The following is a 24,174-nucleotide window of genomic DNA, read 5'->3' as shown; positions in this document are numbered from 1 at the left end:
TCATGTTCTACCTGTTACTTCAGGTCCAGTCACAGCTTGAGACCTGGTGGGAGGAGGTGGGATCTCCTGACCCTGATCTCTCCTGCCTGCCATCTCCAGGCCCAGGCCCCTTGCCCACAGCTGCCTGCTGGGTGGATGAGCTCCCTTCTTTTTGGACAGACAGGTTTTAGGTCAGCCTGTGGCTCTCTGCATCCCCAAGTAGTGCTGTTTATAACGTGTAAAGCCTGCTTCTCGTTTTGATTTCAAAGGCCCTAGCGTGTGTGTGGTTGGAACTTGGCACTGCGCAGCTAGGAAAGAGGCTGTGGTTTCACGGAATCAAGAGGACAAACAGCTGTGGCTTTCAGACTTCTGTTTCTGAGGCTCAGCTCAGAATGGTAGCATTTTTTTCCCCCAACTATTTATTTTCTTATTTATTTGCATTACAGGGATTGAAACCAGGGCTGCTCTACCACTAGGCTGTGCCCTCAGCCCCTTTTTATTTTATTCAGAGACAGGGTCTCACTCAGCTGCCCAGTCTGCCCTCAAACTTGCCATCCTCCCGACCCAGGCTTTCTTTCCAGCTGCTGGATCACAGGCGTGCGCCACCAACCAAGGTGATAGGGACTCTTTGCAGACACATCCTGTTGTTACTCTTGGGTGTGGAAATGACAGGCGGCGGGCAGCTGCCTAGTGTGACAGAGGAGCCAAGTGAGGAACAAATCATTTGGCTGAGGTTGAAATACTTGCTGGGTTCTAACACACAGAAGGGAATATTCTGGTCAGGCCCGGTGGCTCTTGCCGGTGATCCCAGCTGCTCTGGAGGCTGAGGCAGGAGGATCCCAAGTTCAAAGTGAGTCTGAGTTACAAGTTCAAAGCCACTTAGTGAGACCCTGTCTCAAAATAAAAAAAATAAAAAGGGCTGGGATGTACCCAGTGCTAGAGCACTCCTGGGTCCACTCCCCAGTATGGGGATTGAAAACAAAACAAAACAGAAAATAGAATGTTTTGCAGGAACTTTCAGAAAGACCAGGAAAGAAGTCAACAGCTATAGACTGGAAATATTTTTCACAGCCTGACAGTTCTTAGTAGCAGCCACCCAAGATGAGCTGTTTTACATACAGTTTCTTGTTATTGGCTGCAGTATTTGGTAATCTCAGCAATATGTATTAGGTGTAGTCGCTAAAATTTTACAAATTAAAATAATGAAGTTGTTATATAACTCAGAACCCAAAGACTTCCTGGAGGAACCTGAATTATTATAATGTAATCAAACTTTATGAAACCTGATATATTATTTCTTGAAAATCATATTTCTCCCCTGCAAGACTTATAAACATCTATATAAATATAATTGCTGGCAGCACAATGATCTTGTACTTGAGCTCTCTCCTCTACACTCCCAGCTCCAAGTGGCCGCAATTTTTTACAAAAGGAATTTTGCATCTATGAATAACCCATGAATACATTTGCTCTGTCAGAATTAATAGAATGCATAAAATATTAAAACGTTGCTGACTACCACTCAATCTTACTTCTCCATAGATCATCTGCCTGTGTACTTTCAGAACTTTGCTATGAATATGCATTGTTTGGTTTAGCTTTGTGTTTACACTCCAGCTATCCTACTGTTGTGTTCCGCAGTTTGTCCTCGGCGTCTTCTACGCGGACATATTTTTTTTTTTAAATGCTGCGTATTATCCCATCCTTCCGTTCCTGTAATTATTGGGTTTTGTTTTGTTTTGTTTTGCACCAGGGATTGAACACAGGGGAACTTAACCACTGAGTCATTTCCCCAGCACTTTTTATTTTATTTTGAGACACGGTCTCACTCAGTCACTTAGGGCTTTGCTAAATTGCTGAGGCTGGCCTTGGACTTGTGATCCTCCTGCCTCAGCCTCCCGCACCCCTGGGATTACAGGTGTGCACCACAGCCCCAGCCTCACCCCCCATTTTCCTAGTATTCCAAACATTGCCTGTAATGAGCATCCCTGTGTATTCCTCTTGTGCAGTTGGACTTCTCTTTAGAGGAGATACGAAAGAAGTGTGTTTTACTTGTTTAATAGATAATGCCATATTGTCCTCCAGAACTTCATTCCTCCTTTACACCCTCCCAGCAGACACTGCCTTCTGCTCGTCCCATCTTTTGGTTAAGGTTTTGGGAAGGTTGGTGCACCTGGTATTAAAATGCAGATTACCCCGGCCGTGGATGATCAAATCAAATCCTTACCGTAGCTAGGGTGATTTTGCTGGGAGCTGGGAGAGAACAGGCTGTGGGAGTTCCTGGGAGGTCAGACGGCCTGAGGACTTAGGGTACCAGGAGTGGGGTGTCTGGAAGACAGGAAAAATGAACGCAGAGCTTGCCGCTGGGGGAGGGCAGGGGAAGGAGGGACGTGGAAAAGAACAGCTGCTCAGGAGCCAGGGCTCTGGATCTTGTGGACTCTCACCTGACACCCCCTCAGGCAGTTGTGTCCATCTTTGGGGACACTGTTGGTGGGACAGAGGTCTCAGCCTGAGCAGCTCTTGGCCAAATTCTTTCCCACTAGATACTGATCATTTCTAAGACCACGAAGACAAAGCAGAACAATAACCAAACTGCTCACCATGGCCACGTCCTCTGTGGCCCTCTGCCCACAGGTAAACGTGCTGAAGAGTTTCTGGGAAGTGACCCTCCCCAGCGCATCTCACAGCCTAGGGTCTGGACAAGGATTTCTTTTATTCTTTGGGAGCCCTTCTTACTGTGATGGAAAGAGAAGAAGAGAAGCATCTGACATGTGTTTTATTCTCATTTGATGAGAGGCTCAACGCTCGCAGAGAAGGGTTTAAGACTGAATGCCATTTTTTAAAAGTTGGGTTTCATAGATTGTACAAGATTGTTATTTCCAGAAGTCTTAAAGTTTCAACAAACTTGGTGTCTTTTCTTTTTCCTCTCCCTCTTGCTTTCTGTACTTTTTTCTTTTTGTGTAATTGAGCCTTCTAAAGCAGTGGCTTCACAACTTTGCTGAACATCAGAATCGCCTGGGGACATTTTAAAAGTCATCCCCAGTTCACACCATGTATTAATTAAAGCAGAATGCCTGGGGGTTTCATAGTAAACTACTGTGATCCAATGGATAAGAAAAAATATATAATTTTGGCTTAAGAAATATAATTTCAAAAAAAAAAAAGAAATGTAATTTCAGGGGCTGGGGATGTAACTCAGTGGGTAGAGTGCTTGCCTCACATACACAGGCCCTGGGTTCAATCCCCAGCACCACGAAAAAAAAAAAAAAAGAAGTATAATTTCAGGAAGTATAAGAAGACACAGTTAAATATTTAAATACTCTTTTCTGTAATCATAGAATATTCATGATACATAGACATATTGGGACAATAATTTACAATACTAATACAGTTTACCAAATGAAGACTTCAGTATAGGTATCAAATTATTGAGGACACAGCCGAGGTTGCAGCTCAGGGGTAGAGCACTTACCTAGCACACCCAAGGCCCTGGGTTTGATCCTCAGCACAACAAAAAAAAAGTATTGAATACAAAAAGGAACCCAAGCCACAGTCTTTCTTGACGCTCGGCTGTACCAGGAAGGCACCTTAATGAAATGCAGACCCCTGTCACCAGCAGAGAGCACCTGCTGCCTGCCTCCTGGAGGAATTGAAGGAATTCCGGCTATTTTCGTGCCCTCCAGCTTGGGGAGTAACTGAGGGAGCTTTCTGCACCTGCTTTTGCCTAAACCATGCGTGCATTACCTGTTGCTGTTGACCTCTTACATACTTCAACTTCATTGCCTTTAAAATTCTAAAAGAAAGACCCAAACTCAGCCTCCCTGCTCAGCTGGCCTGAGGATATTCTCCCACAGGGTCAAAGAGGGAGCCTATTGGCCACTTCCAAACCCATTGCTGCAGGAATGTGCACAAATCCCAGAGCTGCTTTCTTCCGGGAGGGAGGAGGGAGGAAAGGGATTTAAAACCAGCAAACACGGGCGGAGGGGAGGGGGCAGTTACTATTATGATTCATGAATTTTGTTGTTGTTGTTTAGCTTTTCTTCCTTTCTCATTGGGTCTATAAGGGGGAAATTGTTGGTGCTACTCAGACATGATTTGGTGTCTGTCCCCTGGGGAAGGCTTCAGTCTGGACAGTCTCACCTTTTCCCTGCTAGCTGAAGCCTCTCTGGACTGAAGTCACAGGGTGAGACCATGGTACGTGACTCTGCTGACCTGCAAAGGACAGCACCACCTCACGTTCTAGGGCAGTCTATGGAGAACCACCTTGGGCCTCTGTCCAGCTGTGGGCGGTGGACACCTTGGTCTATGGCCGTGGGTGTCCTCAGGGAAGCCCTGCTGGAGGCTGGGGCGGGGCTGCAGGCTTCTCGAGGTCCCCTCCCGCTGCTCCTCCTCAGGCCGCTGAGCTAACCTGGATTGTGGCTTCCTTTGTGAGTGAGCACCTCCTTCCACCTTCTCATTTGGCACCTCCACGGCAGCGTCAGGGTCCTGCCTTTCAGGCATCCTCAGGGTGCACAGGACAGAAACTGCAGTAGTTCCTCTCCGAAGGAGCCTTGTGTTTAGCCTTGTGACCTCTGAGTGTGGAATTCCACCTGCAGGCCGAGCACGCCTTCAGAGGACCTAGCCCAGGCTTGCAGGCGGCTCATTTGTGTGTTTTCGCTGTTGGTTGGAGGCTAAGTGTTGCTGAAGTTCTTATATTTGGGAAGGTGTGATTGGCCCTTGTAAGAGAAGAACTGCTGAAGAAACCTAAAGTTATGGATAAGTTCATGTAATTTATATTGATTATGGTCTAAGTAGGTGGGTAGCTACTTTTTTTTTTAAGCCTGACAGCTAAACACTTTGGCTAAAAAAAAGCTACAGGAAAAAATCACACCAATGTCTCGGAACCCTAGTGACATCGACCTCTGGACTCACTTCACCTGACTGATAAGCCTCCTGTGTTTTCTGTCTTTCTTACAGGACTGCCAACCAGACTCCCAGAAATCATGTTGGTAGGATCCCAGTCCTTCTCACCGGGAGGGCCCAATGGGATCATTAGAAGCCAGTCCTTCGCGGGGTTCAGTGGCCTTCAAGAGAGACGATCCAGGCAAGTGCAGATTGGTTTTCCCTGGGGAGGGGGCTTGCTGACTCCTGGGCCTGTGCAGGCAGCCTCTGCAAGACACACACACACACACACACACATATACACACACACACTAGTTTAATCTTTTTTCCACAGAAAAGATAAGGTACCCCAAATGAAGTGCCACTGATTTTTCCCTATCCTTTGGAATTCCTCCTGCACGGAGGACCGAGGATGTAGGACAAGCTGGTGGCCCGTGTCTAGACCTCTCCGCACCCCACCCCTCCCCATCCCCTGTGAAGCACATTTTCCATTACATTCAGATTTCAGAGACTAGGTTTGGAATGAAGTTATGCAGTGAATAAAGATGAAGACTCGCAGATGCCACTCAGTCAGAGGCTGTGAAAATCGTCTCCTGGTCTCCCTGGACCATCTGAAACTGGAACAGGGGTCACTTGATGCTTTGACTATATCCTTGTGGCTTTGAAATGTACATGTTTTTTTCTTTTTCACAACCTTCTCCTCCCTGATCTTCTCCTCCCTGATCCTCTCCTCCCTGATCTCTCCTCCCTGATTTCGTTTTTCTCTGACTCATCTTTATAAAAGCTCCCTGTTCCTGCTGATGGGCAGAGTCACGGCCTTTGGGACAGGAGTCCCCTGTGTTTCTCTTTTGCTAGCAAAGCAATAACAGTCATTTTCCTTTTTCTCAAAACCGTGTTCTTGTTTTGGATTCGCATCCAGGACAAGGAAGGACTGAGCTTTCAGCCACAAATTCAGAAAGCCCAGGTAGCAAAGAGGCAGCGTGTAATCACGTTTGACCTCAGTGCTTCTGATGTCATAAAGTCCCCCTCTGAGGGCCTATGTGGGTGGCCTGGGACAGTGGTGGCAGAAGAGTGTAATAGCCTAGGGGCAGGGGACTCCAGTCTCCTGTCTCTCCCCCTGGAGCAGATTAGTGAGTGCAGGGCATTGGTCTCCTGATCACCCATAGCGTGGGTCGAAGTCACCAGGAGTCTGTCTTGCCACTGTATACTCCATGTCTGTTAATAGAGCTGCTGACTTTTTATAATTATAGCTATGTAATTTTAAAACAAATAGCCCTTTAAAGAAGGCTATCAGTACGGCTGTGTGTGCTTTTCTTTCAAGCCACATGGGATTAGCTGCTTGTCAGGCTTACAGCTTTGCATCCACAGGGTTTCATTCACGTCCCAGCCACACTTAGCAGAGGCTGTCTGACCTGGTGCCACGAGTGTACCTTCTGTTGTACCTTCTGCCTGTTCATCCTTCCCACTGCACCCACTCTCCCAGGCTCCCTGAGGGTCTGCTGAAGCAGTGCACTCGCTCAGAACACAGGTGACCTCAAGGAAGCTTGGCCTTGCCCCAAACTTCCAGATTTCTGCGATCAACCAATTGAATACCAAGAAATAGATGCAGGAGGCTCAGATCTGCCCCTAACCAAGAGCAGCTGCCTTCTCCAAATGACAATCACCTGAAGCCTAGGCGAATGGAAAAACTATCAAATCCTTTTGGACGGCCGAGGGTCTCAATGTCTTTTCTTTTCTTTCCCTAGGTGTAACTCCTTCATTGAAAATTCCTCAGCTCTCAAGAAACCCCAGACCAAGTTGAAGAAAATGCACAATTTAGGACACAAAAACAACAATCCTCCCAAAGAGCCCCAGCCTACAAGGGTGGAAGAGGTCTACAGGGCCCTGAAAAAGGGACTCAGGTAAGAGACAGGTCCTGGTCAGGCACTTTCCCTTCTAACATGACGGGAGGAAAGCTAGCCTATGAGGTCACTTCCGGAAGGCTCTATCTGTAATAGGTGTTTTATTCTTCACTCTAAAGAATAAAGGGGAGCTAGAATGAGTCCCGAGGATGTGAAGCCTGTTGCAGCTCACCTCCTCCACGCCGAAGGAGACCTGGAGCGGTCGTCCATCAGAGATAGCCCCAGTTAGTGTTGGTTTCCACTCAACCATGGCGCTCAGGCTTATCCACTCTAGAGACGTGGCAGAGGGGTCTTCCAACGTCCCGGAGCACATTGCAGGGACTCTTGGCCCAGAGTGAGACCTTTCAGGCCTGTGATGAGGCATCCAAGTCAGCGTTGTGTTTAACAACGAAATTCTGAGAATCCAGACCCATTCCCCGGGAGTCTTCCCCTTCCCTCCCTAGGGGTTTTTCATTTCTGGACTTTCGGACATGCAGGGGCCTTCCTTTCTGATAATCTGGACAGTATGGGATACAATTGCTAAAGCTTTATAAAGACTAGGAAAGTACGGCGCCCCCTGACCCACCATGTCCAGATGTATTTTTCCCCAGTGCTGCAGATGGAACCCAGGGCCTGTTGCATGCTAGGCCAGCACTCACCACTGAGCCACGCCCCAGCCAAGTTCAGGTTCTTGACCTCCAGGCAGCAGGAAAAGGTCAGCGGCCACAGCGGTCATCCACCAGTGACAGTTCACGGTGATGTCTTGTCTTTGCAGTGAATACCTGGATGTTCACCAGACAGAGCTGGACAAGCTAACGACTCAGCTAAGAGACATGAAGAGAAACTCACGCCTGGTAGGTACACCCAGTCCTGTGGAAGTTGCCACCATGGGGTTCTGGTTTGGCTTCTTCGTACTGGATAGGGAGGGAGGAGCATTGAAAAACACCAGATCCAAGGGGCAAAGTGCCATCTGCATTGTCCTGTGTGTCTCAAAAGGAAGAAGAGGACTTTCTTCTTCATGATCTATTTTTAACACTTCTCAGTATTTTCCTAGCATGTTGGTAACAAGGAACACCGTTTAGGAGAAATTGCCAAAATCCCTCCATCTCCCAAATACTATAAGGAAAGGAAAAATTGGAGTTTTCCTGGCATAGTGTTAGCACATTCATAATTCAGGAACTAGAACATTTACTTTATCTCCAACTAAAAAGAAAAAATGGCTCAGTGGTGACAGGGAAGGAGTGAGTCTCCAGGGGGTGACTGGGTTGAGAAGTCAGAGGAGTCCGCAGGCTGGTCCACTGAACCCGGAGCTGGAACTTCCTGAATCCCAGTGAATCTGTGAGCACGTGTCTGCTTGGAGAGGTATTCCTAATGCCTGCACTATTGTAAAAGATTCTGTCTACTGCTAAACGCTGTTATACCTTAATGTTTGAAGGCATCAGAGAACCTGAGAAAAGACCACGGGTACCTCAGAGGTGCAGCTTATACATGGAAAGACTTTTGTCCTTTACCTTTTTAGGAGAGGGGCTAAAATGTTGATTGTCCTTTTCAAAGGCTCCCAGGTCAAAGGCTTTACCAAGATTAAGTGGTTTTATTTTCTACTAGTGTTGCATAAATCACCTCAAATGTGGGACTCCCCATAGGATGACCTTCACCCCTTGTGGATGCCCTGGAGTATCCAAGATGGCGGCCAATGATCCTCCTAGGGAACAGTGGTGAATGGGAGGAGGGGCTTCTGCCAGGACCTCATGTGCCATAAAAAGCCTTCAGCTGGAGGACCTAGGGCTGGAGCACCAATTATACTGTGATGTTGTGAGCTCACAGGAAATGAGCTTTCGTGAAAAACAATTAGTGAAAAGCATTATCTCCACCCTCAGGAATGCTTCTTAAGTACCAATTTTATTTGTCCAAACAGCAAGGCAAGTATCTTTCCAACATATATACCACTGCTACATTTCATGTTAACATCACTTTTTATTCTTGTTAATGTTTTTGTGGTGTTGGGGATGAAACCCAGGGCTCCCACATGTTAGGCAAGTGCTGTACCACTGAACTGCACCCCAGCCTAACATCATTCATTTTTAGAAACTTTAAAAAGGGACATGAATTCACATACCCTCAATGCTTGGGAGAGGAATGCTGAAGGCAAAAGAAAACCCTAAATCCCCCAGTGGACAGAGATAACTGGGTGCAGTTTTGGGAACACAGAGGGCACATAAATATTCACTCTTTAAAGTACTCTTACCAACATTTAAAATAATTGGATTTTTAACTCTTTTAAAGCTAATGTCAAAATTTCAGTAAAATTTTGCAGGACTGATCATTGTATTTCACAGATAATGTGAAAATGCAGGTGAAACTATTGTATTAGTGTTGGTAACATTTTTGAGGAAGATATACTTTAATCCACATACTCTTTGTTTGTATTTTAGGGTGTGCTGTATGACTTAGACAAGGTAAGTTATTCTGTGTTGGGGTGTTTTTGAAAGATAAAACTGAGTCCTTGACTAGATATTCATGCGAGAGACTCCAAGAGCTGTAGAATCTTACAGAACCAAGGATTTTTCTAATCTTGGAAAAATTCATGCTTTTGTCTAATGAGGGTAATAAATAAATACCATGATCTGCAGATTCAAAGAAGTGTTCAAGGTCATTTCCATAGAAATGCTGCTGGATGGTAGGGTCTCCCTCTGTTTGGATAAGTTTGAGGACTTCTGAAGTGTTTGGAGCTCCTCAGCTGAACCATCTTTAAATATTATCTATCATACTTGATCATATCTCAGACTTCTTTGATTAAAAAATGCAACATTAATTTATGTGCCACTAATAAAAATGTATGACTCCAGTTAAACTTAGACAGTTCTTTCTTTTCAGTTAAAATCTGTGTCTTGTCCTAACTGTCAGAACTCTTTTTTATGGCTATTTAGACATGAATTTCTTACTTTCTTTCCTTTAAGCCATATATGGAATTGCTCTCTGGTCACACCTTTCTGTGTACACAATAATTTTATTTCTATGCTGAATCACAGCAAATTCTTTCTGAAGATATTTAAGGACAATTAAATTCAATGCGTAGGAAAACAATAACATCTACAACTCAGAGGTGACACACGCAGCGCTGATTATCTGTGAGCACGCACAGGCAGTGGCCTGTATCGGCCAGTGGAAATCATGAAGTGCTTCCCAACTTCCTAGATGCTAAACTATGAAGGGGAAAATCCCAGTGTGGAACACAGAGAATGCATTATGAGAATATTTGACTACAGTCCAACTTGACACTGTTCTGCCCGAAATCCAATACTGTCCATGGTTTGCCCTCCCTGACATTAAACACAAGGGTCACAATAATTAACCCAACTCCATCTTACAACATTTGATATTTTGAAAAATATTTTTCAAATTGATATTAAAGCATCTCTAAATAGCAACTAAAATAGGAGAGGGGAAATGTTTACCATCAACTGGTTTTTTTTCTTCATAAGATAACAAAAAGAAATATTCACACAAACCTAAATCAATTGAATTGTGATTGACTATACTTTTAACTTCTTTTAATTCCAGCAAATTAAAACGATCGAGAGATACATGAGACGCCTGGAGTTTCACATTAGTAAGGTAATTGAAGTTCCTCTTGTCTTTGCTCCTGGTTTTCAGCTCTCGGTTACTGATCAATACACCTTTGGCCTGAGTGTAACATCTAGTCCAAGGAGAATTTCTTACCCAATTGACTCCCAGCAGACAGGGAGGGGAAATAGGAGCCCAGAGCCTGACAGCCCAGCACAGTTTGGCTCTGCTGTTATCCTGGTCTCTCCTGAAGGCCTGCTTCCTGTGTGGCAAACAAGGCTGGTGGAGGACTTGTGGGCTCCAGGTGGTGTGCCTTGAGATAAGAGTGACCCAAACTGGCCCCAGCAAAAACTTTGCCCTCTGGTCCCACATACAGCTTGCATCCCATGAACTCCTTCCTGAAGACCTTTCAGTTATGTAAAGACAGCTGTCTATGCCCTGACATCCGGCCCTGAACCCCATAAATACTTCTCTGGTGGTGCACCGGGTCTAGTGTGATGGACAGGACGATCACCCTGTGTTCTGGACGCTCTGAGGAATTATCAGTGCCAGTTAGGAGCTTCCCCTTTGGGGACATATCAAGCCGCCAGCAATTTCCATTTCCACCCACGCTCATCAGCCTCTCCTACCAGTGCAAGGCCTGGAGGATCTCAGCACATCTCCCTATTAGAAGTCAGAGCCTTGGACTCTGGCCCTTCCCACTCACACTGTTGCTGTGTGGACCTTGCCTTTCCTCCCAGCGAAATGGGGCTGGGGAAGGACCCGTATCCAGTCTAGCTGATCCTAAGGATCTTTTTGTCTTGAAACCTGAATATGATGTTTATGTACGTATTACTGCCTTTATAAAGTACTTTTGCCACTTTGAAAGATACTTATAGCCTAGGAAAATCTGAAGTTGCTTTTATTTCTGCCAAACTCAATAAATAAAACAATGGCATCCATGAGAAGGGACCTGCCGGGCTACATCAGAAGAGGTACCCACACACCATTTTTAGAAGTTGTCTGGGGATCTCCCACATCAGAACAATCCATGGTGTTCATGTAACCTATCAGATTGCTGGCCCAGCCCCAACCTCCTGAACCAGAATGGGCCTGGGATGTCTCAGCAGGAAAGCCTTAGCTTAGATTTAAAGCACAGTAACCATGCTCTGTGTCCATCACCCACCAAGAGATCTGAGCAGCCTTGAATCTTCCAGTTCCCTCTGGTCGGAGATGAGTCCACTGGCCTGGAAGACTGAAGACTGCTGCCATTTCTTCTTTTAGGCGTGTGGTTCTGGGGATTGAACCCAGGGCTTTGTGCACGTGAGGCAAGCACTTTACCAACTGAGCTAGATCCCCAGCCCAACTGGAGTCTATTCCGAGTCTAGGAGTTCCTCCAGCACAGATGAATGAGTCCTTGGACTCAGTAGCAACAGAGAGTAACCTAGAGCTGACCCCGCGGTCCTCCCCACAGTCGCCTTTCAGGGTAGAGCACAGTTGCTGTCCCATTTCAGCGTCTCATCTAGGGCATCAGCCACCTCTTTGAGAAAACAAAATTTGTACTAGAATGAAAATTCCAATGGCGGAGGTAGGCCATTCCTCCCAGGAGTGCAGGCTTCCTTGTTTCTGCCCAGGCCCCATGGTCCTGTTCTCTGCCTGACCACTCCAGGAGTGGCTGTGGCTGGGTGGTGCTGGTGACTGAAGACAGTGCAGGACTATAGACATTGTCAGGAATAACTAGGACGCATTCCAGCCTCAGCCCGGCGGGTGCACTCCGATGTCTGTCCAGGACTGTCCTCTGTGAGAAGGGCTGTGTGGCTGCACCCCTGGCCTCTGTCCACTCTGTGTCGGTAGACACCCAGGGTCAAGCCTCCCTAGGCTGATGGAGAATCACTGCCTTTGAAGTATGAGGTGTTGTCAGGTGTGTCTGGTGAATGTGATGAGTCCATTTAAGAGGGTCTATTACTACGAGGAAGTGTAGAAGGGGGGTGTTCATTTTCATTTTTTCATTGTATTTTTAAAATTATGGTGTGATTTGTATATAAGAGTTCCCAGTTCTCATGGGTTCCATTTAATAAATTTTAACAATTAAATTCTTATCTTAAACCACTTAATAAATTTATTTTTTTCTAATTACTGAGCCAAGACATCACAAAAAAATTTGTTATCAATAAATAGCTTGAAGTTCTTTTTTCAAAAAAATGCTGATGTGTAAAGATCACCTTCAGATAAGTAGGAGGTTTGTATACAAGAGTTTTCACCCCAGATTGAAGCTGAAACCTCTTCCAGCCTTCGCTCCACAGATGGAGCTGCCTGTCCCAGTGGACCAGCTCTCTGAGTCCACCCCAGACCATGAGAGCCCCCCCCCCCAAAAGGCAGGGTTGTGTAACTTGATGGCAGGATCAGAGTGAAATCTGTTTTGAGACAGAAAACGGATCACAGCGGTAGAAGTACAAGTGACTGGTGTCTGTGGAAAGGAATAACAGAAATCCAGAGCACCTTAGGCCCATCCTGGTGACCCGTGTGACTTCTCCCAGGCCGGACAGCGATTCACGTGTCTGCCTTCCTGTTTGCACTCTGCAGGTGGACGAGCTCTACGAGGCCTACTGCATCCAGCGACGTCTCCAGGACGGCGCCAGCAAAATGAAGCAGGCCTTCGCAGTGTCGCCCGCCAGCAGAGCCGCCCGGGAGAGTCTGTCAGAGATCAGCCGGAGCTACAAGGAGTACACGGAGGTATGTGTACCGCTCACCTGCTTGCTGGCCTGACCCCACCCTGGGCAAACAGGGACACACACTCATTCCACTCTCGAGAGATCGGTGTCATGGTCAGCCTGAAAATAGAAAATACATGCTAGCGAGGCAATAGTGGAATCGTTCAAAACAAACAGGCCACAGTGCTCTGATTTTTGTCACTTAAATGCACTTCTAAACATTCTAGTGTAGAGTCCAACCAAGCTTCACCCTGTTGAAGAGCCCTTGTGGCTAAGGTGGCTACTCTGGGGGTCAGCTCTGGGCATCAGTAATCCTCCTGCCTGCAACTCTGTGTGAGAGAGGGACTTTTATCTCCAAGGAGACAAGATAAAGAGCCGTGAACAGAAGTGTGCTGTTGTGAGGTCCTGGTTGACAGTCTCTGGGGCCAGGCCCTCCTGGGGTCACCTGATACCAATGTCCTTGATGAAGTGGCTGAATTATTAAAGCTGCACTTCTCACTATCCCTTGGGCCTTTATTCAGAGATCCGATTTCATGAATGAAGTCATCGCCTGGCCTGACCAGGGCATGTTGGACAAGCCCCAGGGCTGGGCATCTGCTTCAGGATGGCTTTGTGCACACCCTGCCCACTGCCTCGTCTGAACCACGATTCTCTCTCCACAGAGTCTAAAACAGTTCACTTCTTACCTAAACTTTCCTTTTCAAAATAATGTTTTTAATGCATAAATAGGATAGGAATTCAAAGAATAAAATTATACATTGAAATAACTATTTCCATATTGTCAATACAGTTGTCACAATATTTTTAAAGTCAAATGTGTGGTATAGTGTGGTGCTACTACTCTATTAATATTAAGAGCTAGTAAGATTTCAAGGCAGGAAAAAATATATATGGTTTCTTAAAGTTATCTGTAAGACATGATGTGACACCAACTTGTGATTGCTGTCTCGGTGTCAAGGTCACACATGGGTGCCACTGGTACTGCTGTGGCTTCTTTCTGCATGCATGACATGGATGTCTTAGGCCGAGTTTAGTGGATGTGATTCCTCCTACTCACCCCACCCAAGTGCACGGACCCAGAGGTAAAGACCCCCCAGCTCAGAAGCATTCCTGGTCCGTAAGTCCTTGTTTCTGTAGATCTCTGAAATCAAAAGAGCAGTTCCAATATGGAGGCTGCTCAAAGCACAGAGGCAGAGAACCTACCGCAGCCGCAGAGGGCATTTCAGAAACACCCAGCCTGGCTTAAGTGCCAGGGCATGGGGTTGTGACTTTGCTCAGAGTCAAAGGTGTGGGGCTCAGTTTCAGCGAGAGGAAGGGCCGCCTTAGAGGAGAAAGTCGACTAGGACTTGCGTGGCTGCGTGCCTCTCTTGACATTTCTGTGGCGTATGCTCTTGCCACCGCAAAAGCCAGGATTTGACTGTGCAGGATCCGACCCTGGCTGCTCTGATGAGGTCCTCAGACGCTGTGGGGTAGGATGGGGAGGGATGTGCCCACCCACATGCTGCTGCCGTGCTTCCCTCAACCTCAGCCTGAGGAGTGGACCCTCGTCAGACCCAGGAATCATTTTTTCGGGGGATATGGCACTGCAGCAGGAGGCCTACCTGAGCAGAATTGAGTTCCTGTGCTCTTTTTGCCCCCGGTTTTTATTTAAAAAATTTAAACCTATGGAAAAGTTGAAAGACTAGTGAGTGTATTGAATACCAGACCCCCATACCGAGATTTTCCCACGGGTAACGTCTTGTCATATTCTCTCCCTCTCATGGGATTAGTTTTTCTTCCAAGTCACTTGAGAATAAGATATCGTGACATTTCATTTCATAAATATGTTAGCATGGATCTCTTCTTAAAAATCTTTTTCATTGATAAGTAAAAACTATATATGGTATTCAGCATTATGTTTTCAAATATGTATGCTGTAGAATAGGTAACTCAGGCCACTTAACACATGGTATCTCTCTCTCTCTCTCTCTCTGTCTCTCTCTCTCTCTCTCTCTCTCTCTCTCTCTGCATCTCTGCAGTGCTGGGGATTGAACCCAGGGGCCGTGGATTTCTTAACAGTAACAGTGCATCTTCTGCATAACCACATTCCATTGCAACTAAGAAAATCGACAGTCCTCCTGTAAAATTATCTAACATCTCGTCCACTTTCAGGTTTCTCCTATTAAGCCCATTGATGCCTTTTATAGCTACTTTAGTTTATTTGCTTAATTTTCAAATCAGGTTGTAATCAAGGTCAAGGTGTTGCAATTGGATACTATGTCTCTTCCCTCTCTTTAGAATTTGTTTCACCATGATGGGGTGTGTGTGTGTGTGTGTGTGTGTGTGAGAGAGAGAGAGAGAGAGAGAGAGAGAGAGTCCAAGCCAGTTCTCATAGAATATCCCACATTCTGAATTTGTCTTTGGGATAATCCAACTTGTTCATCAACGCCTGGATGTCCTGCTTAGCCTCAGATTAAACATTTGGCAAGAATGTTTCAAAGGCTGTGCTCTGCCACTCCCTTTGTTCATGCAGGGCCTGCCGTGCTATTAAAATGACCTCTGCTTTGAATGCCTGGGAAAGAAGGCCACTCTAATGCCCCTCTGCTTTCTGCCCCACAGAATATGTGTGCCCTGGAAGCGGAGCTGGAGAATCTGCTGGGGGAGTTCTCCATCAAGATGAAAGGTAATCCTTTCCCATCAGGGAGAGTGCTCTGCAGAGCTCCCTGAGGTCTGAGACACATGCTCCTGTTTCCTTGCACAGATAGGGCCGCCCATGCTCAGCCCCAACACGGCGTTAGCATATCGGTGCTTCTCGTCCTGAGTCTTGCCTTCAGACTTAAAAAAGTACATTCATTATCCAAGAACTTCAAACATACACAAAGGTGGAGAGAACATCACAATGAACCTTCATAAACATACACCCATCACCTAGATTTAATAATTAGCAGACTTTTGCCTGATCTGTTTTCTTGTGTTTGTTTTCCCTTTGATGAATCAGAAGTCCTTTGATGAAATGAAACCTAGTTCTGTCAGGCTGCCCTGGTACTCCAGTGTGCATGTCTTGAAGAATAGGGCCATCTTATTATAGCTGTGTGCCGAGTCCTGTCACATTACCACATCTAACAAAGTCAACAGGCCCGATGGTAACCCATTTCATTATTGAATTTCCCCAGTTGTCTTACAGTCAATTTGCTTGGGTTAGGATCAGGACCATGCATCATGATTAGTTGGTGGGTATACCTTTAGGTCTCCTTTAATCTGAAACGAACCCATGCCCCCTTTCCCCTCCGTGGTCTGGTAGAAGCCCCCATTGGGCAGTGTCTCACTCCAGACTTGCCGGCTGGCCTCCTTGCCGTGTGGTTTGAACCGCTCCTTTACTCCCGTGTGTCTGTAAACTACCACCAATCGTTTAGTCACAGAGGACTGCGCCTTTGTGGTGTTCATTCCAGAAAGTTCCATTCTAGAGGCATCATTGATTTATATCACAGCATCTTCAGAACAAAAGGGAGGTCTGGCTACAGATGGAACCGGCCCAGGGGTCACCAGATCCACAGCTCGGTGGCCAGGCAGGAGGCCCATTTCTGTTTGACTGCAGCCCAGGGCTGGTGCTTAGCCTTCTGTTTTCTCTGGGATTTTTAAGTAGCTTGTTCCCTGGGCTGTTAATGGGGATTTAATCACCCTCTTGTCTACTTTCTGCAATTAGGGAAGTTAAGAAGGCAGACTTCTTTAAAGAGTGCTCAACAGGAAGGCTTCATTTACAAATGAATCCCCTGCCTCTGGAGGTGCACTGTGCCCTGTGGGTGGAGTGAGGACCTCTGAGTGGGTACACCTGGAACAAGAGGGCCCTGGCCCTCAGCTCCCCGGTGGTGCTGCATACTTGTTTTCAGAACCCCTGAATCCTGTTCAGCCTCGGGTGTTTGCACCTGTCCGGGTTTTCAATTCTGTTCTCTTCCTGAGGACTTTCCAGACTCTCCACCCGAGTCAGTAGTTCAAAGCCCCTTGCAGGAAGCCAGAGCACATGGCGCTGGGGTGGGGTCCTAGAGGATGTTTTTAACTTTGAGGATGCTGCCGTCAGCAGCCAGCGCCACCCCTGTGGACAAGCACAGGGTGGGCCCTGCTGCTCCTGTTTCCGATACTCACTGTTACCTGAAGCCTCAGTTTTTGGTGAGAGGGAAAATCTCTTCATTTCATACATGGGAAATGAGGGCTCAGGGAGCTTCAGTGACTAGTCCCGGAAGTTACACAGTTAGTGGGTGTTGAACTTGAAACTGAATTCCAGGCTCTTGGCTCCTGCAGCCCCGACCCAGCCACACACTGTGAGGAAGTTCTTGCTCAAAGGGTGGTCCCTGCTGGGAGAGATCTCCCACCCCACACAGGCACTCTTTTGCTCAAAGGGTGGTCTCTGCTAGGGGAGGTTCCCCACCCCACACAGACACCTTGGGGTGAGGGAAGGGCTGCCCACCCACCCACATGGTCCTCAGGGCTGGTTGACAGCCATGGGTGGTATGGGGGCCCTACCACCCCAGAGGCCCGAGAATCACCCTGCTGCTACCAGAGCTAGGTAGGTGGGCATGGTGATGGGCTGCTGACCTTCAGCTCCCACCTGGCCCAGGGGTTTCTCCCAAGGCTCTCAGACCTGAGGCTGACTCTGCTTTCCCATGGATGGACTTCTGTCACCTCTGCTTTCCTAATGTCACATAAAAGCCGGAGGCCACATCTGTGCAGCCTTCGGAGGGTAACGCCCTGTAGATACCCACCCCTCCCTGCAGAAAGGGCAAGGGAAGCCCTGCCTGCTGCCAAGAAATCCTAGCTCTTTGCCAGGGTAGATTTCTTCTGTTACTCGTTCTGGTAAAAATAACCACCCCAACGCACGCATCGACCAACTGAAGCAGTTGCACGATGCCCTCAGACCTGGCAACCCTAACTTCCTCCCACCACACCCTTCCCACTTCCCCTCCTGCCTCACCCCAACACGCACTAACGACCATGGCAGGGCCCCGGTGACACCCACGTGGACAAAGTGCTTCCTGGGTGCCTCATGATGGTCCCAGCCTGAGCTCCACAAGAGCTCCTGGGGAAGTGTAGACGTGGGCCAGGGCGCCTAATTCAATGGAGTAAGTGACCAGCTGGACCAATAACATGACCAGATGGCTGTGGGGGCCTGAGGGGAGGCGGGAGGAGTGGGGAGGACGGAAGGAGGCTTCACAGTGTCACCCATGAATTAGAATCAGCAGGACCGGGGTAGCACACACCAAAGAAGGGAAGCTGCTTCCAAAATGACAGGACACGGTTCTATCAACATGAATTCTACTGTCATGGACAGCTAAAAGGAACCACTGATTTAAATTAAAAAAAAAAGAAAAATGACAGGACAGACATAGTGGTGCACGCCTATCACCCCAGCCACTTAGGAGGCTGAGGCAGGAGGATCACAAGCTCAAGGCCAGACTCAGCAACTTAGCAAGAACCTGCCTCAAAATAAAAAATAAGAAAGGCTGAGTTTGTAGCTCCCTGTAGAATGCCCCGGGGTTCAATCCCCAGTACAAAAAAAAAAAAAAAACAGAAGAAGAAGGAGCCTGAGAAAAGACCTGGGCGGCAGAGTGCTTGTTGGGAGACGTGGGCAGTTCTTTGGGGCCAGATTCTGAAATGCCGGGAATGCCCCTGCGGAGGGAGCACTAGCTCTGAGACGGAGACGGGGGACCAGGATGGAGGTTCCTTGGGGAAAACCGGTTTTCTTCCCGATGACCTCAGGCTAATTGAGTTCCAAGCACGTCCTGAAGTCTGGGCTAACTCCTTCAGCTTTGGGGCCCAGTGGGCCTCCGGAGAGCTGGTCAGCAAGTCAGTCAGGCTGACGAGGAGCCGCCGTCAGCCACGGGCAGTGTCCCAGGGGCAGGAAGGGTGACTCTTGAGAAGGAAGATCCTGGTGCAAGTGGGAGAAGCCCTGGAAGGCGTTCTGGCCCGTCCATGTGTGGGCACAGGCCACCCGTGGGCGGCTGCTCCCTGTGGCTCCTGCCCTCCACTGAGGCTGTGAAGAGCTCACAAGTCCCTGGGGCCTCCCTCCACTCACCCCTCGGGGCTCAAGCCAGACGGCCTCAGAGTGGTCCTGAGGAAAACTTCCCAGAGTGCAACAGTGATCCCCAAACTGCAGGAGGAGAAACAAAACATTCCACTTTCCTGACTGGGAACAGGAGCCCCACGTGCCCGAGTGTGCGAGGAGCCGACAGCCCACGCACTGCCACTGCCACTCGAGTGCACCTGCACACACAGGCAGAGCTTCAGGGAGCTCTGCCAGGGCCACGGCCTCCTTTCTGCTGCGTCCTGGCTGTGATCAGAGTCTCTGACACCTCTACAAGCAGTTCCAGGAAAGTGCTTAACAACTTTCAGTTAAGGTTTTCAGATATGAAATTTCTGGCAATATTGAAAGGGGAAAAAAAGTCAAAGGATTTTCCCCTTTCCTCACCTTTATCTAGCAACCATAGCAGCCCAGTGTCTTTTTAACCAAGGTTTTATTGTAGTTGCACACATAAACAGGCTATGAATCAGTCCCAAACTCATTTGCAGGCTTTTCTTTAAAAGCACCTTGGATTTTTATTAGAATTAGCATGTCAAGCTTTGGATTTGTGAAAGGCAGCCAATTATGCTTTCCTTCAGAAGTCTGTTTTTTAAAGACTAAGGGCCCTAAATTATTAGTGAAAATGGGTTTCTCTAATTCTGCTCTTAATTCAGTTAAATCCTCTAAGTGTCTTGCCATCTTTAACTATTAATAAAAGCTCTTCTGAATGGACCACTGGCTGGGTGCGCTGGACAAGCTGGTGAGTTGCTGCCACCTACTGACGGCTGCTGGCAACAGCAGGTTCTTTTAGCGCTTCTCAGCCCTGTGCTGTCTTAACCCCAGCCCATCAGTGGGGTGGAAGAGCGGTGTCCTGTAGAGTCACAGTTTGTTACCCAGCTCTTGGTAAAGGAGAGGCACCTTGTGACATGATCCCTGTCTTCTTCAGATGGCTAAATTCATGTTGAATGCAAAAAGAACCCAGAATACAAAGACTATAAATGTCGAGGTGAGGAGGCAGAGGAAGCAGGAACCCGTTAGTTATTTGGACATCTTTTCTGTGTTACGGATCTAAGAATCACAGGGCTGTTTTCTACCAGCTCATCAAAATCATCTCCTCTCAGGCTGCAACTGAGAAATCACTGGATAAACAGAAACAGGATGTTTGTGTCTTCTTGAATTTCGGTGCAGCGACTTTTGAAAGTTGTGCCTTATAATTTTTAAAACACTGAGAAAGCAGGGCATGGTGGCACTGCCTGTAATCCCAGCGGCTCAGGAGGCTGAGGCAGGGAGATTGTGAGTTCAAAGCCAGCTTCAGTAAAAGCAAGGCACTAAGCAACTCAGGGAGACCCTGTCTCTAAATAAAATACAAAATAGGACTGGGGATGTGGCTCAGTGGTTGAGTGCCCCTGAGTTAATCCCCATACCCCCCCCCAAAAAAAAATTGAGAAATATATCCCATAAATTAAAAATATACATAATTGCTCTACCCAGTACTAAACTTTGTTAAAATAATCATAAATACCCAACAAGCCTTTTCCATGTGTTTATGTTGACTACCAATATGTTAGTAGCTCTTTTATATCTTTTTTGTTACAAAATAATTGATCACATGATCTTTTCTTTCTTTTTTTTTTTTTTTTATTTTTTAGTTGTCATCAGACCTTTATTTTATTTATTTATATGTGGTGCAGGGCCTCACCCATGCTAGGCTAGTGCTCTACCACTGGGCCACAACCCCAACCCAATCACATGATCTTTTGAAAATCAAATAGAAATTACATAGTTAATAGGTAGAAATCAAATGTTTGTCATCAAATATTTAACTTTCTCCCCGATTCCACCCACTAGAGATAGTTATTCCTAAGTGTTGGTCAGTTTTTCTAGATTTGTTCCTTTGGATACATTTATATGTAGTTGAGATAAGACTCTTCATGACACTTTGCATTCTGCCTTATTTTTTAATTTTTTATTAAAACTTCACTGTAAACATTTGTACTAAATTTTTAATAGGAATTTTTTAAATTTGTAGTTGTAGATGGACACAATGACTTTATTTAATTTATTTATTTTTCTGTGGTGCTGAGGATTGAACCCAGTGCTTCACATGTGCTAGGCAAAGCACTCTGCCATTGAGCCACAACTTCAGCCCTTAATTGGAAGTTTTACCACAGATATTTTTTAACCAGAAAGTTAAAAAGTGACAAAGATTTTTTTCCCCATTTCTATTGCATTTATTTAGTTCCTTGATTAAAATTTTCAGACTTTGGGTCCCTGTCAGTACAAAGGCTTTGCTTTATGATTGGCAGGAAGCAGCCCACTGAAGCCAGAGCAGCTGATCAGATGGAGCTGGGATTACTGATCAGCCTCTGCCGTGAGCCCTGGGTTGGGGCATGCCTTTCTCCCGCTCCATACTCAGGCTTGACACACAGTAGGCCTTTCAGAACTACTCTGGGGGGCTGAGAGCGCAGCTCAGTGGTAGAGCACTGGCCTAGAATGTCTGAGATGGAGGGTCCGATTCCTAGCACCTCCCAAAAAGGAAAAAAGGGTGGTGGAACGCACAGGCCCCTCGCCCAGCCTCACCTGCCTGCAGAGCAAGGCCCACCTTGCTGTGACGAAGTTTGCTGTCACTGCCGCTCTCCTCGTGAGGCTGTCCTACAGAAGATGAAAGGCAGTCTGTCTCTTTTTATTTTTTATTTTAATTATGTAAGGAATACATTCTCATAAAAACACAAAATAAGAAAAAAAGCAAAGATCTTTTATCATTTCTTCTTTGCTGTTTGCTTCCCTGATGGGTATTAATTTGTTGTAGATCATATTTGTTTCTACTCAAGATTGAACCCAGGTGTGCTCTACCACTGATCTACATCCCCTTTTTATTTTTATTATTTTTTTTAATTTTGAGACCAGGTCTCGCTAAGTTACTAAGGCTGTCCTCAAACTTGTAATCCTCCTGCTTCAGCCTCCCAAGCCACTAGGATTATAGGCATGCACCACTGTGCCTGGGGAGAGCACATCTTTTAAATGAATAGTATACATCATGTGCTCAATACATGGGTATGTAACCCTTACCACATTCTAAGCACCTACTATGTGTCAGATACCATCTGTTTCCTTACCAACAATTTTATAAAGTGAACATTGTTATCTCTATTTTAAAGGTGAAGAAACAGGGTTAGGTAAATCATCTAGGGTGGGCTAGCTGATAGGTAGTGCAGAAAGGAGCCTCACTTTAATCTGTCTTCCAGTTTGCAGGCCCTCAGCTGCTCTAACCGTGTTTTGTTCCATACTGTGGGTATCTGGGAAATCTTTCCTGATTTCCAAATAGTTACCCTGATGCATGGTGCAGACCCTCACCCACAGCAAGCTCTCAGTACATGTTGTTAGAAAGAAGAAAGAGACTGGCCAGAGCCAGCGTTCCCAGAAGTCCAGGAGGGGCCGGGTAGCTTGCCGAGATTTGGTTTTGCTGCAGCAGATAGAAAGCGTGCCAGGCCTCAGATGGAGCGGGTCCTTTCAGAAATGGCCAGAGCCGGGAGGCCACCTCTCCCCTCTGCGGGTGCAGGTTGTTGTCAGGGGGAGGGCTGGTTTGATTTGTCTTAATCACAAGTTGGTGTAAATGCAGTGATTTCATAATGCAGTAGATGGCGGCATCAGGGTGCTGGGTGGGAAGGATGGGAGAACAGGAAGGGGTGGGCTGTAGCCTTAACTGGGAAGCCCAAAGAAACCTCCAGTCTCACAACAGGAAGGAAGACTAGACACCCGTTTATTTTTATGGGAACATGTACACAAACAAGTGAGGGTGTCTTTCGGGCCCTAATGCCCTGACCCTGGAACCTGCCGAGGTGCCCAGAACTCTAGCCACCCTGGAGCAGTGTCCCTGCCCCAGAAATCCTCTCCCATCCCCCCCATCAAGGAATGTCCTCTCCAGCCACCATAGAAGGGACTCCCAAAAAAAGCTATTCCATACAGATGGCCCCAAAAATGTTATCTGAGGTTTGCCAAAGTGTGGCACTGCACCTGGATTTCTCAGTGTGCGGCACGGGCCTCGGGGACACACTTTCAGCACCTCACGTCCTAACTGCTTGCCTGCAGGTCTGGCTGGCTTTGCGCGCCTCTGCCCCGGAGACCAATACGAAGTGAGTATTCTCTGATCCACAGGTGGGGACTGAAGACCTGAGGGGCCAGGGCTAGTGGTATTGTTTTTGCTTCTGGAGTGTTTCTTATTTTTATTTGGAGAAACATTCTAAGCCCATGAGAAGATCTGGAGATGCGTGAAGACCTGCCACCTGCCCTTCCCCGGACTCCCCACTTTTAACCTTGTGCCACAGTGGCTTAGTTATCACTGCTGCCCTCGAGCCCCTACGATTCAGCTGCGCTGTTATAGAGTAGGATGCCACCCACCTGGCCCTCCCGCCTGGTCCCCCAGCCTGGCCCTCCAGCCCGGCGTCCTCCGGGGAGTGGGAGGATGGTCCGCACAGCAGCACACAGCTCCCAGAGTGGCTCACTCTGGCTCTTGTCTTCTTATACAGTCTGGTTTCAGATTCTGCGCATGCCCCAGAATTGTAATTCCTAGCAGGTTTTTTTCCCCCTAATCGAAGACCTAATCCAGGACCGTGACCTGTTAAGTGTAATGACTGAAGAAGGATAGATACGCAGGCCTGTCCATACAAACACCAACTCCACGCAGTACAAAGTCCTTTCCCGTGTTCCCCTTCTCAAGAGACCACACATAATGATTTGTCCACCTCCTCCCGTGCCCTCTGCCTGACCAGGGAGAGCCTGCACAGCCTCCCCAGAGCATGTGTGGGTCACAGCCTTGCCAGCTTGCTTCGTCACCCAGGGGCAGGTGTCTCCAGGCAGGCTTTAGGGATGGGCTCTGGTCTCTTGGAGGATCAGAGCCCTGAAGAACTAGTCCCATGGCTGTTCTACTGACATAGAAGAAATGAGGGGGGACCCAAGGGCGAGGGCCGGGACTTTACTGAGACGCCTCCAGGCCTCGTCTTGGGGAAGCAGAGGTGCCCCCTTTAACATGTCCCTTCCCCAGTCATGGTCAGGACAGGCGGCTGGGGTGATGGGGGGCCGCCCTTGCGGGCCTCCCCGCCCTGTCCTGGTGTTGGGGAGCGAGCCAGGGCAGTGGAGCCTGAGGCCTTGG

At 47.4% G+C, this 24,174-nt stretch overlaps 1 protein-coding gene across 8 annotated transcripts in view; it reads left to right on the top strand.

The window, feature by feature from the left end:
* Ripor2 (RHO family interacting cell polarization regulator 2) overlaps positions 1–24,174 on the top strand; it is a 173,175-nt gene that overhangs the window by 125,259 nt on the left and 23,742 nt on the right. For 7 of the 8 annotated variants that reach the window (XR_007346283.1, XM_048799874.1, XM_048799871.1 and 4 more), the window contains exons 2-9: positions 4,936–5,062; positions 6,606–6,761; positions 7,516–7,594; positions 9,173–9,196; positions 10,302–10,355; positions 12,867–13,016; positions 15,593–15,656; positions 23,115–23,158. Coding sequence is in view for 7 of the 8 variants with exons in the window: in XM_048799874.1 (XP_048655831.1) it covers positions 4,936–5,062; positions 6,606–6,761; positions 7,516–7,594; positions 9,173–9,196; positions 10,302–10,355; positions 12,867–13,016; positions 15,593–15,656; positions 23,115–23,158 (698 nt within the window). In the remaining variant the exon portion in view is untranslated. Of the gene's footprint in view, positions 1–2,112; positions 2,132–4,935; positions 5,063–6,605; positions 6,762–7,515; positions 7,595–9,172; positions 9,197–10,301; positions 10,356–12,866; positions 13,017–15,592; positions 15,657–23,114; positions 23,159–24,174 lie in introns of those variants that run through there. The other variant, XM_048799870.1, reaches the window with a different exon arrangement.

The sequence above is a fragment of the Marmota marmota genome, unplaced genomic scaffold (genome assembly GCF_001458135.2).
Source record: "Marmota marmota marmota unplaced genomic scaffold, marMar, whole genome shotgun sequence".
Taxonomy (NCBI): Eukaryota; Metazoa; Chordata; class Mammalia; order Rodentia; family Sciuridae; genus Marmota; species Marmota marmota.
The sequence above is the reverse complement of the archived record's forward strand: the minus strand, read 5'-3'. Positions and strand labels throughout refer to the sequence as shown.